The sequence below is a fragment of the Sardina pilchardus genome, chromosome 3 (genome assembly GCF_963854185.1).
Source record: "Sardina pilchardus chromosome 3, fSarPil1.1, whole genome shotgun sequence".
NCBI lineage: Eukaryota > Metazoa > Chordata > Actinopteri > Clupeiformes > Clupeidae > Sardina > Sardina pilchardus.
The window spans coordinates 38,931,823-38,949,270 of NC_084996.1; the positions used below are offsets into that span (position 1 = coordinate 38,931,823).

Below are 17,448 nucleotides of genomic sequence, written 5' to 3' on the forward strand. Positions count from 1 at the left end.
TTGGTATAAGACTGGTAAGATACCTACGCTTAAAGGAGAATTCCGGTGTGAAATTGAGCTTAACTGTACCGAAACATGTTAAGGTGTACTCACACGTGTTTTAGACGCACTTTCACTCACCCCCAGCATTCCGAACTCCTCCGTTTTCAGCCTAGCTTACAGTAGGCTTGAATCTATTAGATTGGGCATTACGTAGCCTATGCAGCTAAATCGCTATTTTTAAACCATTAAAAAGGTTCCAAGTAACTCCACACTGCATTGGTAGACTTCTGAGGGTCCTGACATTTAAAACGAGATACTGAGAACTTTGGAAATGCACAGGAAGTTTATTAAAAAAAAAGACTGTTTACAAGCAGTGCCTTCATAGAATCTCTCCGCTGGGCGCCATCTTGGAATCAAGTCGCGATAAGCCGACTGACGAGCACGAACGAACAGGAAGGACAGGGGAACATATTGCTAAAGTAATTCCATAGGAAATATATAGTTATACTGTCTACATGAGCATGATGAGTAACAAAGCTCAAAATGTTTGCAATATGTCCCCCTGTCTTTCCTGTTCGTTTGTGCTCGTCAGTCGACTTATCGCGACTTCACCACAAGATGGCGCCCAGCGGAGAGATTCTATGAAGGTACTGCTTGAATAAACAGTCTTTTTTAATAAACTTCCTGTGCACTTCCAAAGTTCTAAGTATCTCGTTTTAAATGTCAGGACCCTCAGAAGTCAACCAATGCAGTGTGGAGTTACTTGGAACCTTTTTAATGGTTTAAAAATAGCGATTTAGCTGCATAGGCTACGTAATGCCCAATCTAATAGATTCAAGCCTACTGTAAGCTAGGCTGAAAACGGAGGAGTTCGGAATGCTGGGGGTGAGTGAAAGTGCGTCTAAAACACGTGTGAGTACACCTTAACATGTTTCGGTACAGTTAAGCTCAATTTCACACCGGAATTCTCCTTTAAAAAGCTGATTGTGGATGAGGAGGATTCTATACCCATTTTTCTTTTGAGTGGCCCAGCTTATCCACTGATGCCTGACCTCATGAAGGAATATGCGACTGGCAGCTCTACACCACAAGAACAATACTTTGACCTAAGTTTGTGTTTGCATGGTCATTGAGTATGCTCAGCCTATTGTGGCCAAGTTAGAAGAACACCGTTAGCTTAGCTTTGGTCAACTGTTGTTTTTTAAATATGCTATACAAAGAAATTGACATTGACATTGACATTAACTTAGTTATCTTACTGCAATGATCAGTTATCTTACTACATGACTAAGTGGACTTTCAAGGTTGGCAAACATGAGTTCTTCACAAACTAGCTAACCATTTTAAATACATAATTCTGTCTCTAGGCCAGCATTCCTTTTGCAGTGGTGGGATCAAACCAGCAGATTGAAGCCAAAGGAAAGAAAGTGCGTGGACGGTTGTACCCATGGGGTGTGGTAGAAGTGGAGAACCCAGAACATAATGATTTCCTCAAGTTGCGCACCATGCTCATGTAAGAGAGCATTATTATTTTGATTTACTTGATTTGGCACTGATATGATCAACAGTGCATGATTACTGGAGTTGCCTTGTTGCCTTGTACCGCTATATTGTGTACTTGTGGATTTGTATGTTCTCTATTGATGAAACTGCACATCTCTTTTCCCCTTAGTACGCACATGCAGGATCTACAGGAGGTGACTCAGGATTTGCACTACGAGAACTTCCGATCTGAACGCCTGAAACGTGGTGGCAGGTTGTCTTCCCATGGTTATGTTTTGCCTCTGTCGCCTGTGTACGTACTGCTCTGCTCTGTCTGCATGCCTTTCTGTGCCTTCCCCAATCTACAAAACACAAATCAACTAAAAACAAGATTAAACCATGTACTTAAATTTTTGAATTATCTTCAATTTACAAAGTAGATTTTCAAAAAATATTACATACGCCAACCATACTGAGCATAAATCATTTCCAGTTTTATAGCTTTGTGTGGCATTGTGATATCTTTTTTTGTATTATAAGTTGAATAATAACTGCAAAATGATCATGATCGTAGTAGGCCATTGTACTGAGTAGTAGACTGCCTGATCCCACTCGTTGGTTAATGCGCTACTATACTGACGTTAGAAGTGCAAAGAGAGAGGTTTTGTTCTCTGTTCTACAATATGAAAATAAAATATGAAGTTCTTAACTGCTAGGCAAGTCATTCTGAAATGTCAGGATAATCTGTCTCAATTATACAACTTTCTTAAACATAATTTAAAAATCAGGCATTACCAAACATTGTATATCATTACACATTATCATTGTAAAGTCTATGCAAGCAACACGGCAAATGTTAGACCGTGGTCTTTAGGCATACATTGTTTAGAGACTTGACAATTCACAACAGTTTTAGTGTATGAATTTGGCAAGTGAAATCAAGGATGCTCCGCGGTGTTGGGGTTAGCTTCACATTATGACAGGCTGGAGCTGCAAGTGAAATCACAGATTTTCAGTCTATAGTAGGCATAATTACTCTTTTGTTAATTTAATTATTTCCCTATAATTCCTTGAAACACAATTTACACACCCATCTTATTTCAGCCTGACATTCAGGATATTTTTGAAAAGGTGAGATGAAAACAAACTCCTTAAAGACCATTGATTCAGACCATCAAAAACGAAAATATTGATATTTATCAGACAACAGTGAAGACCAGCACAGTGAACGGGTAGGCCAATTAGTTACTTCGTGCTTTGAAAATAACCTCCAGCTCAGCCCAACCAAAACAAAAGAAATCATTAAAGATTTCATGCACAACCAAATTCCTAAATCTCCTGTATGCATTTCAGATTAACCCATAATCATTGCTGGATAAGAGAAAATGCTTAAAATATTAGAGCTGATCAATAAGTGAATTTATGTGCGTGTTGAAAGAATTTAATTATTAGTGGGGTTTTGGAGTTAAAACAACCTGGGTCTATCTGTGGTTGTTAACGGGTTTCTTTACGAGCAAAATTACATTAATCATCGCACGATTGTCACAGAGTGGAACTCACCACTGATTTGATGCTACCGTAAAGCAATGTATTGCCTTCAGAAACTATTCTTGCCTCTCTACATGTAAAAGTTTGCAATACTTCGCTTTATCTATAGGAACCTTATGGATATTACTATGGAAGAGTAAAGGCCCGTTCACACCAAGAACGATAACAATAACGATAACTATAAATAAATATCGCTCTCGTTAATATGAATGACCACGTTCACACATAAACTATAACGATAACGACATGAAGAACGATATCGTTGTTGATCACTTTCAGAGCGATTTTGAGAACGATAAAAAGCTAACAGCCAATCAGAACCCATAATATTCTAGCCATCACATTCATTAACACGAGGAGAGACTTCTCTTATCGTTGGCCAGTGTGGACGCTTTTATCGTTATGGTTATAGTTATCGTTATCGTTATCGTTCTTGGTGTGAACTGCCCTTAAGGCTATTTTGAACATTGTCAGAAGTTTGGAAATAGCTATTTATTTTGCTGTGTGTGTATACCTGCTTCAACACGATGCTTATACCATTCCGTTGCTAATGCAAACAACAGTCTAGCTCAAAACTCCCAGGTTGTTTTAATTCCGAAACTTCCCTTTAACATGCCTTAAAAAAATGTCTGATTCTAAGCCAGTTATCAGTGGGGAAGGTACTGTTGAGGTCTTAACATTCCTATCTTTTCCCCTTGGCTTGTTCTCTAGTGCCTGTAGTACCCATCTTACTCTGCCTTTTTACCTCCTTTTACCTCCTTTTACGCTATTGCTAAATGTTGCTGTGTTCATGGCTCTTTATAACCCAAGACATTGCTATGGATGTTATTAACTTCATTAGACTTAAAAGTGCATTTGATAAAGAAAAGAATGAGTCTGAGAGACACAATCTTCTCTTTCTAGAATTAACATTCAAGAAGCAACTCATGTTTTGCCCTTAAGTATTTTGCCTTTCATATGTTTGTTGTATTTATTTCATAATCCTCTACTCCAGTGGTTCCCAACCTGGGGCCCGGGGACCCCGATAGGGGCCACCAGAGATTGCAGGGGGTCTACACAGTGTTGCCTGGGCTGAGGTTGTGAGATTACCAAAATTATATTTGCACACATTAAATGTATAAAATCCCAATAACACACCCAGTTGGATTATCAAAACTCCAGTATAATCCAAATTAAAGCATATTTTTGTTCCACATTTAAATTCATGCAGCTATTTATTACCTCCGACCTCTGAACTTGCATAAGCAACCTTCAGGTCGGGCTAGGCTAGGCATTGGTAATTCATCCCCAGACACCGCTTGTTGAATAAAACAATGGCTTGTGTGTGTATGCGGGTAGGAGTTCGGGTAGGGTGCCCTAGCTTGTCTTGGACACAGGCAATGGGGCCTTCAAGGGAAAAAGGTTGGGAAACACTGCTCTACTCCTTTGTTATAGTCTGCTGCTCCTAACCCTTTTACATGGATGCATAGCCATACTGTATGAGGAGTGTATGTTACTTGGGTCACACAATTGACCTGTGGAGCTTTGCCTTAAAATACTTGATTGCTGTTGTCCAACATGGCTTGATGGATGATCAAGGCCCGGCAAGGGCACTTTTTGGGAATTCCAGATATCAAGATGAATGATTAATATCACAGTCTTACAGAGTGCACTGTGTTGTGAAAGTGTTAAAATGTTAGTCTTTCCCATTGCAGTTGGATCATAATGGTTCTAAACTGATTTTTGCATATAGGTCAGTGATGCAGATCTTTTTGTTTGTTAAAGAAAAGGAAAGTACTCAGCTTGGCCTTTCTTGCCCATCTGAGCCCTGTTATCTTAACTGCGTCATTTTGTTTCAGGAAGGGCCCAGAACCAGAGGAGATGGACAAGGATATTATCTTGCAGGAGAAGGAAGCTGAGGTAAGGTGCCAAGTTGTAGAAAAGATTAATCAGACAAAGCATAGGTCAGATATTTGTTGTCAAAAACAATAGTGCATTGACAAGATATATTGTAATGCATCTGTATAAAGCATCTGTTGACCTTGAATAGCAAGTTATTGTACCTTTTTTAAAGCAATACCAGGCATGCAAACTCCTCACCTTTCAACGAAATTCGCCGTTTTGAATCAAAAATAGGTGACTTACATGATTCGTGCAGATCCGATGAGAAAATATTTAGTGGGGGGGGGGGGGGGGTGAATTGAATTTACAACTTAAATTTAAATTTTTACAATTTAAAAATCATGCGCAGACGCTAACGTATCTTGAGGTGTTTCCAGAGCCGCATTTAAAACGTGTCTGATCAGCAAGGGATGCGTGAATGTAGGCCCTATGCGTCTAATAAACATTAGTGGAAGCTAATTGTTGACAAAGACGCAACGGGAACAGAAGGCGCACGCCAAGTATAGCCTCCCTGTTGTGAGCGCAAATAGATGCGTCTGAGATGTCAGGTGGAATAGTGATTCTGGCGAGGATAGATGCCGAGGGATTTCACAGGTAGGCTAGTTGAAACTTTCAACTTCTATTAGAAAAAGACGCTGAGATTAGTGTAGCAACGTAGGTACATTTTCTTCTAATGTTATGAAAGTTAGCGAAATTACACAAAAATGTAGACATAACGAGTTCTTCTGATGAAGAATATATACGTGCAGTTTGAACCATCTAGATCGGCAAAAGGTGAAGCAAATAGGCAGACTTTATCAGTATATCAAAGGCTAGTGTGACAGTTGAATTAAATGCTCATAACTGGGCGGGTTCGTTTTGTCCAGAGACATAGTTGATTGACATGATAATGCTGTCTTTAAGAAACGTGGGCCCTGTTACTTGAAGCACAATGCGCATAGACCTTACGCAAAGCCTACGCAAAAGATATGCAACTCAAATGATTCGCTATAGTAACGTAGCCAAAAAAAGTTGCGACTGCTTCAGACCACGCGTAACGCACATAACCGTTTGAGTTATGTGTGTGACTTGCGACAAGTTTACACCCGGATCATTACGAGTTCGTAAGCCATGCGTAACGTATTTACATTTGATTGTCGAGTTACAGGACCCTGATCAGTAGCCTTGTCTGTGCCTACAGGTAGCCTACAGTTTAACATGTAATATGAAGACAGTTCACATAACTTTATTGGTTGGTTAAACACACTAGCACAATATAACACCACAATCTGTAATAGCCTAGGCTGCATAGCCTATTAAAACGTTTTAAAAAATTAAACGAAAAATGTAAGCCTATCTACCCTATTTTATATAATAATATTAGTTTGAAATAGTGTGTGTCTCAAGCAAGTTTATTGATTACCTGGTTTGGTCCAACAAATATTCAGACTTATCCTTATTCTGATAGTTTAAGGGCGTATTCACACCAGGAAGGTCCGTTAGTTCACTTATTTGGTCCGGACCAATTTTTTTTTCTTTTTTTCTTTTTTAGTGCGGTTCGCTTTCACACCGTGATTAATTGCAACCGGACCAGAATTTATAAACAAAAGCACATGTGCTAAGGTCGTTCAACCATTGGCTGGTAAACGTGTAGGTGGGGTGAAGAATAGGAAGCCAAAGTCAAAGTTGGCCCACGTAAATACTATGTTTGCGTACTGTACTCGTTATTATCCTAGCAATATAGTTTATACAGTTACAGCTTTGCAGAAGTGCTTGAGTGTCAAGACCGTTTGATGCAAGTTTAACAATATCATGCTCGTAATTTTGCAACCACGAAGACGTGCAACGAAACAGCTGAGAAGAGCTCTCATGTGTGTCCAACATGCTAACAGCAGGCCTACGGAAGACGGAACGGGTAGGAGATGCAAAATCAAATTATTGTTGGCAAAAAAAGCGTTAGCCCACTGCTGCTTACAGCTGTTGTGCGTCACGGAGCTATCCTACATTTCCCATAATGCGCAAAAACTACGGGAGCTCGTCAAATCCAAAAAAGGTAGATTTCTGTAACTGGGTCGGATCGAGGTCGGTCTGCTTTCACACCATAAACGAACCGCACCAGGGTTCGATAGGAACCGCTCCGAGACCACCTCCTCAGCTGGGTCTCGGTCCGCTTGTTTGGTCCGCACTAGAGTTCGAGTGATTGTATTCACACCAGTCAAAAAGGTCCGAACCAAGCAAGAAACGAACTTGAGTTCGTTTTAATCGAACTAAACAAGGCAGGTGTGAATACCCCCTAAGTCTCCATAAGGGGGGGGGGGGGGGGGAAGAGGAGAAGAGGAGAGGAGAGGAGAGGAGAGGCTCACCTTTTTCACCCCTGACCCGTTTTCATGCCTGCAATACAGTGAAGTTATTTCACTTAAAATCGGTGATCGATAACTCATTCTGATGTTACCGACTCATAATACAAAGAATGAAGTCTCTGACATTGGCATTACGCAGCGGGAGCACTTAATGTTGCACTATGCAACATTGTTAAATAAGTAGGATCATGACTGGGTGCCGTCTTAGCATTAAATGGCCTTGAGTATCGACACCAAGGCGTAAAGATATCAGTTCTCGCTTTAAGTTAACTAAATAAGTAATTTCACTGTGATTTGGTGATTTAACTTGTGCTGCTGAGAGATGAGTATACTTTGGAGGCACTGACGCGCACAGTCCCGGTCCACCATATGTTTTTGTAAGAGTAGGACACAATGTGAAAGATGCGTGGGAGCTGGACAGGATACTGCAGAAGCAGAACTACGATTCATCCTGCTCTAACCTCTAATTTAATGTATACTCATGCTATTATGTTAATATTATCTTCTATTATATTAATAGAAAAAGAAAACATGATTTACAAATCAATATTGACTAACTAAAGATAATATAAAAGCAAAAATATGTCAATATGTTCAATATTTTTCTACCCCTGTAGCTCAGACGCATGCAGGAAATGATTGCTAAAATGCAGGCACAGATGCAGAAGCAAGGAGATGGAGAAGGAGATGGCGTGCATGCTTGAAGGACATAACGCCTGAAGGGTAAGAGCCAACAATGGTGATCCAACATGAACATGAATATTCAGATGGTCATCTGCAGAGGCTGGTTTTACAAACTTTAATCTAACTGCTCATTTGCCATATTTGAAAGTTAATTGAATTGGTACTGAATCCGAAGACTCACATTTTGGAACATCTCAATCTGTTCTTTATACACAACAAGGCGCCTTGTTAATCCATTTGTCACAATCCTTGCATATGCGAGTGAAATGGGCGCACTGTACAGCCCTGTTTACAACACTGTTTACAGCTATTCAAGTCACGGTAAAATGGGGGCGGGGGTTTCAGCACAACCGTTTGATTGACGAACGCACTCTCCAATCCTGCTAGGTGGTTTTGAATGTAATTGGCTCGAGTTTTTCCGAGTCCTGCCCGTTCCACAGATGATTGACATGTTTAATTTCCAACTCAGTGGCTGTAAGTGGGTTAGGAGTAGGATTTCAAGTTATTTGGACAAAATGGCGAAAATCCGATACCCTACCTAGTTTTTCAGTTCATTCATTTGTCTGTTACAATTGAGAATTCTGTTCTCAAGATCGCATCAGTATAGGTATATTTGGGATTTGCTCTCAATTTAATTTGCTATCTGTACCAATGTTCATGTCCATTACCTATAAACTAGCTAAATAGTAGAAATGGGTGCATCTTGTAGTGCTTGGCCCCAATCAAATGGGTATCTCACACCAATGCTGAAGCTCTAAGGTAAGGTACATTTATTTGTATAGCGCATTTAACGTGCACAGAGTGCAACCCAAAGCGCGTTACATAAAGACAGAGACAGTGCCGAACGGAGTGGCGTAGTCGCCAGCGTACCCGTGACAACACATGAACAAACAAATGTACAAAATAACAATGACACAAGATAAAACATGACAAGGGTAACATAACAAAGACAAGACATGTCAGATGGAGTGGCGTAATCGCCAGCGTACCCATCTAACAGTAGACAAAACAGACTGAACTGTTGAACTCTGTTTCTGTCAGAACTTGTTATCTGTGAAATCAGAATTTATACTAAGATATCATTTGTATGTCTTCTCCCTAGGTGCATAGCTGCCACTTAGGCTGGGAGGGAAGGAAAACTTGCTAAAGTGCAGGCAAGTATGGCTTGCCATGCTTTTATTTTAGGTAACTCCTGTGTGGATTTTTTTTTGTATTTTCAAATGTATTTCTTTTTGTAAGCAGTATTACATTTTGTATTATGCATATACTGTTACAGTACATTTAATATTTGACTGAATATAATCCAGATGAAGAATTATGCTTGTATTTTCTCATTTTTTTCTCATTTCTTTTTTTTTTTTGTATTGCTGTTAAGAGCCACGTGTGTATGTGTGTATGTACATACGCACGCACACACACACACTTTTTTATTTTATTTCAGTGTGCACATCATTTGCAGCATTTAGGTTTTCATCACCATTTAAATAATTTGATTGTTATTCCCCACTACCATCACCTTGCCTAAATGTATCACTAACCTGTTCTAGTATGTGGCCAAATATGTTTTGGACGGTTGTTTAGAGAGGGCCGTTTGTTATGATTGGGATATTGAAAATGGGGCAGTTTGGAATAATAATTGGATTATAGTGGAGATGATGGATTCTCTCATTGCTGTTAACCATGAATATGTGCCTCTGTCTTGTCTCTGCCTGATAGTGCTATATTGTTGTTTAGGACTGTGAAGTATCATATTGCATTTGAAGAATTGGGTACATGCAACAACTACCCCAGTATTGAGTCCTCCCTTAATGAACCATTTTGATTGGGTTGTTCTGTTACAAAAGGTTCTGTGTCGTTTTAAATGGTAAGGAACAGATATATAAATGTGGATGCTCTCTAATGTGTCTGTGTGTGAATTTCCAATGCTGTGCTTGAACCTCCAATGTTAATCAATGTAACATTCCAGTCTTCCCTTTTATTCATGAACTTTATAATAAACAAATTAAAAAAAAAACAAGAAATCACTTTGTACAGTAAAGCAATTGTTGTGTACAAATTGCTGAGGCACCATGTGTATGCTACTAGCACTATAGTTGATCCATAATCTATATGGACAACGTACCCTGTGAAGAGTATGATGGCAGAGTTTAACTATTAGTGTCAAATACAATTTACCTGCTGCTGTTTCTTTTTAAAGTAATAATATAGACAAAGCAGTTTAATTGCTAAAAGCCGTTGACGGGGTATCATTGTTCAGGAAACTGGAATGATATTTGACATTCAGCGAATTATATAGACTTGATTTTACTTTCTGCCGATTGGGACATGAGAAAACACTGTCTTAATTACACGACTGAGTTCATGGAATGTACACTATAATGGTTACGAAGAAACCAGCAGTATCTGTTGATCCAACAACATTTTAGCAAATTCAACCTTTACAGCCTGTGTAAGGAATGGCCTGCAAGTTACATTTTGTAGCATAACGATCTCTGTTTTTATTTTTTATTATTATTGGGTTTTCCCTGCTCGGGGAATAAAATCATATACATAAATTTAAAGAGAAAAACAACAATACTTAAAATAACAAAGTGTTTTTGATGGATGAAATAGTGGAATTGGATCTCATCAGCCGTCTCGTAAATAAATACAATAGATAAATACATGCATACAAGTACATGCATACTTATAGTAATGCACACACAAGCACATGCAATACATACACACCTGCATGCATATAGCAATGCGTAGTTGCATAAGTGACTACTGCAAGTATATATTCACAAACATACTTATCTACCATATACAGTACATATTTATTTGTGCATCATATATCTGTGTTCATACTGTACATGCAACATGTGTATCTAAACATCTCCTGCATACTTACATGTACCCATACCTACCTACATACAGACAGGCTAACTATAATAGGCAATATTACTGTAAATTTGTTGTTTGATTTGGTGCCAAATGTTTGGGGTACCTGTGTATATAGAGTTAGACATTTGTTCCAGACTAGTGTTTCAAATGTTTGTAGCCAAGTTCTTTCATTAAATATTGATGGTGGTCTTCCAGTTAACTGCTATAACCTTCTTATCACTCATTAGATACAGTTTTTTCTTGAAAGGGGGCCAATACATACTGTCCTTGTAGTTAAAAATGCATAATTTAGGGTCTAGGGATTCTTTTCTTTAATGATCTTGGATAAAATGAATATGACTTTATTCCAAAATATTTGTAATTTGGGACATTCCCATATCATGTAGGTTCCTTTCACGTTGTTGCAGTGCCAACATTTGTCATTGTTTTGCGAACCCGTAAGTGCAAGTTTCCTAGTATAGTATATTCTATTGATTAACTTAAAATGTATAGTTTTATTTCGTACAGAGTTTGATATCCTATGCATTATTTGCCAAATAGATTTTTTTAGAACTTTACTGAGTGCAAGCTTTCGGTCGTTAGACCTTCATCAGGCAGTCTGATGAAAAAATAAAAAATTAAAATTGTTGCACAAAGACTTGAAGTGTGCGGATTCTTCTTTAAAATATCAAGTTACTCTTAATCCTGCACCTCACATGGATGAGCGGTGATTTTTTACTTTTTTGCTTGCCAAATTGATTGCCAGCAGTCTGAATATATATTTGCCTCGAAGTCTTTCTCCCAGACCTTTTCCAGCGATGTAATAGCATCACTTTTCCAGTTATTATCTTGTACATTTTGCTGCTCAAGTGTGTTCCCTTTTCTGTTGTTTTTCTATATTAAATAGTTCTGAGAGTTGTATGTGTTGTCCAAAGTCTTTTGTAAGTTGTGATCTAATTTGAAGCTATAGACAGAAATCTTTGTTTGTAAGCTCAAATTTGATTTTAAATTGATCAAAGGACATTATACTGCCTTCAGAAAAAAGGTGACCCAGCGTACAGAGCCCCTTTCTTTCCCACTGCTCATTTTGCAACGTTTTTCTATCCACCGTAAAAGCGCTGTTCTTCCATATTGGAGTGTTTGAGGAGAGGTGGGGATCAAAATGTAACATGTTATGTAAAAGTTTTATTATTTCACATGAGAATTTTATGATGGGGTTTTCCAAGTTTCTCAAATATTTGGTATCAAACCACAATGATTTTAGGGATAATTTGGGACAATTTTAAAGGGTATCTGGCATTTATGGCAATGTAATACTTCTCTATATTTGGAAGGCCCATTCCACCTTTGTCACGGGCGAGTTGTTTACCAATTCTCGCTCTCTTGCCGTTCCATGAGGGAAGATAGAAGAGAGTTGATTTTCTTAAAGTAAACTTTGTCAAAAGGTAAAGGAAGAACATTAATAACATACAGCGAGGGAGAACATTCATTTTAATAGCGAAAGTGGTAAATACCTCCATCTGTTTAAGTCCTCTTTAATCTTCCCCAAGATGTTGCTTAAATTTGTAGAGACTATGGACCCAAAGTCAGGACTCAGGATTTAGAATAATACCCAAATATTTTATACCCTCTGGAGACCACTTAAAGGGCAGATGTTCAAGACACTCTTGCAGGATCCATTAAGTGGCATTGCCTCTGATTTCACACAATTAATTGTATAGCCTGATAAATGATAATTGATAAATGCATTACGATCTATGTAAGGATGCACATTTGGATGAAAAAGGAATTTCGGCACATATTGTAAGCAGTGCCGCTTCAGACCTCTAGCAAAATCCTGACTATCACCATACTAAGCTCAATCTTTTAAGATTGAGCATTAGTCTGGGGAGTCTGCGCTTTACTTCTACTGCACAAGAGGCGTGATCAATGTGCATAGTTCAAATCACTCTGTACACTTTTGTATATTTGTGATCCGGGTGCACCTTTTGGATAAGATGGTTTATGATTAGACCCAGAAGATGTGGACATGAAACAGGAGAGATAGATGTGCAGGTTTCCAGCTGCAGGGCGAAATCCAAATCACTGTCAGATCAGGCAGGGTTCACCCAGCCTACCTATAAACGGCTAGGGGAAAGAAAGAGCAGGTAGCACTTTATAATAACCGTCGCCTATAAATGGTAAATTAACACTTTATTTAGCATAAATGTATACATAATATAACTGTTTAGAAATCACATAATGATAGTTAGTTAATTATTGTTAACGGTTATTAGGCTGCCTATAATAAGTAAATTGATAGTTTATTTAGTATAAATTAAATTACTTACAAGCATATTTGTTAACAGTTAACGTGCAGCTTAAGTGTTAACAAGCAGGTTGTTAATGGTGACAAAGACATTTCTTAGCTACTTGTACTAAATTCTGCAGCCCCCCAATCTAAAGTGAGAACGATGTAACTAACAGTTAACAAGCCATTTCCTAGCTACTTGTAGTAAATTCTGTAGCCCCCCAATCTAAAGTAAGAACCATGTAACTAACAGTTAACCTAACGTTCTATCTTTAGATAACTAGATTGATTAAGCTGTGAGATATACACCTTCAAAATGTTTGCAATCAGTGGGCATTGAACTCGGGTCGCCTGCATCGCACTGTATGCTGCAGCCAACTGAGCTACGTCTCTATTTCTGTGGTATTTGAAATTGTTTTACTTGTTTCTATGTGTCTCTGGTTATACATAGCGCGGGCACCCTATGATTGACAGCCGGTCGCTACAATACCAATTACCCTTTTTACAAATATGTTTCTGATGGTGTTGCAGTTCAGTGAATGCATAAAATTGTGCGCAGTCTACATGTAAAGCAAAGATCATAGAGCGCTACGCTCTGCTCTAGAATCTTTGGTGTACAGTATGAACATCAGCGGAACATAGAACCAAGTACAACAACTTCAAAATTCAAGGTAAGGTAAATGTAGCTAAGTTGGCTACAGCACACAGTGCTACGCAGGCAGCCCGGGTTCGATTCCCACTAGTTGCAGCAATTTTGAAGGTGTATATCTCACAGCTTAATCGATCTAGTTATCTAAAGATAGAATGTTAGACCAACTGTTAGTTACATGGTTCTCACTTTAGATTGGGGGGCTGCAGAATTTACTACAAGTAGCTAAGAAATGGCTTGTTAACTGTTAGTTACATTGTTCTCACTTTAGATTGGGGGGCTGCAGAATAGCTAAGAAATGTCTTTGTCACCATTAACAGCCTGCTTGTTAACACTTACAAGCTGCACGTTAACTGTTAACAAATATGCTTGTAAGTAACTTAATTTATACTAAATAAACTATCAATTTACTTATTATAGGCAGCCTAATAACAGTTAACAATAATTAACTAACTATCATTATGTGATTTCTAAACAGTTATATTATGTATAAATTTATACTAAATAAAGTATTAATTTACCATTTATAGGCGACGGTTATTATAAAGTGCTACCAAAAATAATTGTTGTGAATTGCCTTGACCGCTATAAATGCTCCGTTTTAGGGTCTGGTTGCGTTTGATTCAGGCTATAGCCTACATATTTGGTTGTGCCTTGATAATAATAATAATTATTACTATTATAATTGGCATATTATTATTATCATTATTATTATTATTATTATTATTATTATTATTGCTGCTGCTGGTGGTGATGTATTCCAGTAATATTACTAAAATGTAATGTACTGAGATCTGACAGAATTTCTTTCCAGCATTTGATGGCCCCATTAGTCACTTTGGCTGAGCCATGTATTTTTAGAACGGATTATAGGCTGTCCTCTGTTGAGCACTGCCTATAACCATTCACACAGAGAAGCACTAATTCGTTTAAACAAGGATCAACCTCAATCTCTCTGATGTCATCTATTGGTCATCAGACCGTCAGCTCCTCATTCAGAAGATCACTCAACTTGCAAACAACTCATCTTCAAAATATCTTAACGTACTCTATTCACACTAAACTAGGTATCCTGAAAGATGAATGTAGTACGGCTTCTCTATGTGCAGAAAGTTAATGAAGACACTTTTGCTTTCAACTGGTGGCCACCAATTGTGGTGACTCCATCATCAAGCGAACTTAAAACAGAAAATAGTTGACTTGGATGCAGCAGACCTTGATAGCCTCTGAAATTGTCTACATTAAGAAGATTTCTCTGATCTGTGGACAGCGTGCTATCTATTCTCAATCGCAAGTATTGGAAATGAACTTGTTTAAATGGACTGAAATTAAATGTTTAAAGACTGCACCTATCAAGAATTTGGTGATAATCTCTCCCTTCAGACGTCAACTAGGATATGTCTGCACCGCAGATGGAAGCCTTTGAGCAAACCCGAACATTTGTATTCCAAAGCAAGGCACTTTGTATAGAGTACATCTATTCACGACTCGCTCGAGAGGGGTTGATCTACCCAGTTGTGGAATATGAACATCTAAAGTCAAGTGGAACACCTGAAGATGTTTTCGCAGTGCTCCTGAAATTAGGTATGTCTAGGTTAGGTAATAGACCCTACAGGTGTTTTAAGTGTAAGGACATTTGAAGGAACATGATGCACTATAATACAATAATGTCCTGTCAGGTGTTTAACAGTAACAAGACCTACATGAAAGACAAAGGCAAAGCACTTGGATAAGTGAGTAAGTGCTAAGACTATTGTGCAACAGCCTTTGTTTGCTTTTCCTGTTTTTCTTTTCTTAGGTGATGAATTGGAGAGCATGCATCCATATATTTATCGTGATGTGGCAAAGCAGCTGAACATTTTGGTTGATGTAGAAAGCATGGTGTCCGATGCATTTTTCACTGTTGCAATGGAGATATCGTCCTCTGGTAAGACATCAAGTGTGTGTGTGGGTGTGTGTTAAATGTTTGTATTATCTTTGTATTACAAATGGAAATACACTCTTCAGGTCAGGACTCCAACATGCTGGATAGATATTTAATACAATAATGATGTATCAAAAACAATACCTAGATGTGCCACATAGTGGTACATAGTTTGACACACAGTACTGCATGCACTACACAGAGTAAAGGTTGCCCAGGGGACAAAAGCTGTCATCTTTGTTTACATGGTTCACCGATACATGGCAGGACTTTTACTTTGGCATGTGAACCTTTGTTTACATGCTTCAAAAATACATGGCAGGACTTTTACTTTTTCAGATCTGGTGTTTTCTCTGCCAGGGAATTGGGCCGAAATATGTGAAAAAAATTGGTTTGATTGGTTCCATGTTTTAGAGATTGTTTTGTATTAAAATGTTTGCTAAACCATAACAAATCCACATCACAAGTTTTTATTTTTTGTTTTATTCTAATTCTGCAAAACCCACCATGACTGCGTTCTTTCTGCAGGAATGACATGGGGGAAAGTGGTGGCTGTTTATGCATTGGCAGGTGCTTTGGCTGTGGACTGTGTAAGGCAAGGCCAAACAGATATGATTTACACTATAGTGGATAGCATGGGAGTGTTTGCTTACAAGGGCCTTGCTCCGTGGTTGATCCAGCAAGGTGGATGGGTGAGTTGTACTCATGTAGAGAATATTAGAATTACTTGAACTACTTGAACTGATCTCAGTAATCGGCTCCATTTAAGTTTTTTTATGCACTGTATTTTGCAATAATTCTGTGAATTATGACAGTGTCACTGGCTTGTGTCTATATTTTATAGTAGTTATTTTTTATGTGTTTTGCCAGTGTGTTAGGCAATCTAAGACAAAGCACCTCTTTTCATACTTGTGGTTGAAGTTAATTGAAATGTAGGAAATGATTGATCTTGATGTGCATGAAAGACAATCTGCTTTTTTCTTTATTATTATTAGGTGGAAATTACTAATTGTATAGTAAAACCTGCCCCGAACCTACAGTCATACTGGTTGAACAATATTATAATTTCCTGGAGAAACATTTGGCAGATTATCTTCATTAAACTGACGAAGGCATGGTGAGAATGAACGGAAGTGGAGAGAATTCTTCTGAGAATGAACTGAACTTCAGAGAATTCATCCCTGACAACATCCACTGAACACTAATTATGACTGCTCCTAGTGATCATATTTGGGGTCTATAGGGAAGCTTTTTTTCCCCTGTCATCAACTTCCTGAATTTTTGGTCAACGATTCCTGGGACACCGAGGGCACTTTTACAGAAAAAATTTGTTTGGTCTCTGGGGGCCACTCCTTCTAGTTTTCAAGTATTTCACAATGTTTTTCACAGATGCCATTGTTTTCTGAATGAAGTTCAAGATGCCTATCTTACTGTAAAGATGATGTATAGCATTTAATAATGTTGAGTGTATGTATCTTTTTCAAATTATGGAGATTGTTTTTGAAATGCAAGAACTTTGGTCAAGGGGCATAGCTTAAAGGCCCCCTATGCAACATTTTCAACTCAATAAAACAGTTTAGAAATCATTGTGATGGTTAAATGACTTGATGTGGCGAAAATGGTGGCTTTCCCTGCTTTCTCTGCTCTGTCTCTTATCTATCTCGTAGCGGAAAACCGGCCTTGTAAGATCTGCACATCACTGATTCTTGAGAATTTGCCTAAAACATGTCTCACTAAGAAAAGTGCTGATTCTGTTGGAAATTAATGCCATTTCCATGAACAAAAAGAATCAAGGTTATAATCAGGG

General features: G+C 38.3%; 2 protein-coding genes across 6 annotated transcripts in view; both read left to right on the plus strand.

Annotated features, from left to right (window-relative positions):
- septin2 (septin 2) overlaps positions 1-9,954 on the plus strand; it is a 39,020-nt gene extending 29,066 nt beyond the window's left edge. For 4 of the 5 annotated variants that reach the window (XM_062533271.1, XM_062533269.1, XM_062533270.1 and 1 more), the window contains exons 9-13: positions 1,350-1,495; positions 1,655-1,777; positions 4,851-4,911; positions 7,850-7,955; positions 9,019-9,954. In XM_062533271.1, coding sequence (XP_062389255.1) covers positions 1,350-1,495; positions 1,655-1,777; positions 4,851-4,911; positions 7,850-7,936 — 417 coding nt within the window. In that variant the 3' untranslated portion in view covers positions 7,937-7,955; positions 9,019-9,954. The remainder of the gene's footprint in view (positions 1-1,349; positions 1,496-1,654; positions 1,778-4,850; positions 4,912-7,849; positions 7,956-9,018) is intronic. The other variant, XM_062533273.1, reaches the window with a different exon arrangement.
- Positions 9,955-15,124: 5,170 nt separating this feature from the next.
- LOC134076298 (bcl-2-related ovarian killer protein homolog B-like) lies at positions 15,125-17,228 on the plus strand. The gene is made up of 4 exons (XM_062531284.1): positions 15,125-15,301; positions 15,516-15,644; positions 16,170-16,333; positions 16,637-17,228. Exons 1-4 carry the CDS (start codon positions 15,130-15,132, stop codon positions 16,760-16,762), a joined length of 591 nt encoding a protein of 196 aa, XP_062387268.1. The 5' UTR covers positions 15,125-15,129; the 3' UTR covers positions 16,763-17,228.
- Positions 17,229-17,448: the final 220 nt, after the last annotated feature.

Bases quoted from the DNA above. Each gene is read 5' to 3' on its own strand.
- LOC134076298 (XM_062531284.1), top strand. From the start codon at position 15,130: ATGGAAGCCTTTGAGCAAACCCGAACATTTGTATTCCAAAGCAAGGCA. The intron at 15,302-15,515 runs GTATGTCTAGGT...TTCTTTTCTTAG, and splicing joins CGCAGTGCTCCTGAAATTAG to GTGATGAATTGGAGAGCATG. The intron at 15,645-16,169 runs GTAAGACATCAA...TTCTTTCTGCAG, and splicing joins AATGGAGATATCGTCCTCTG to GAATGACATGGGGGAAAGTG.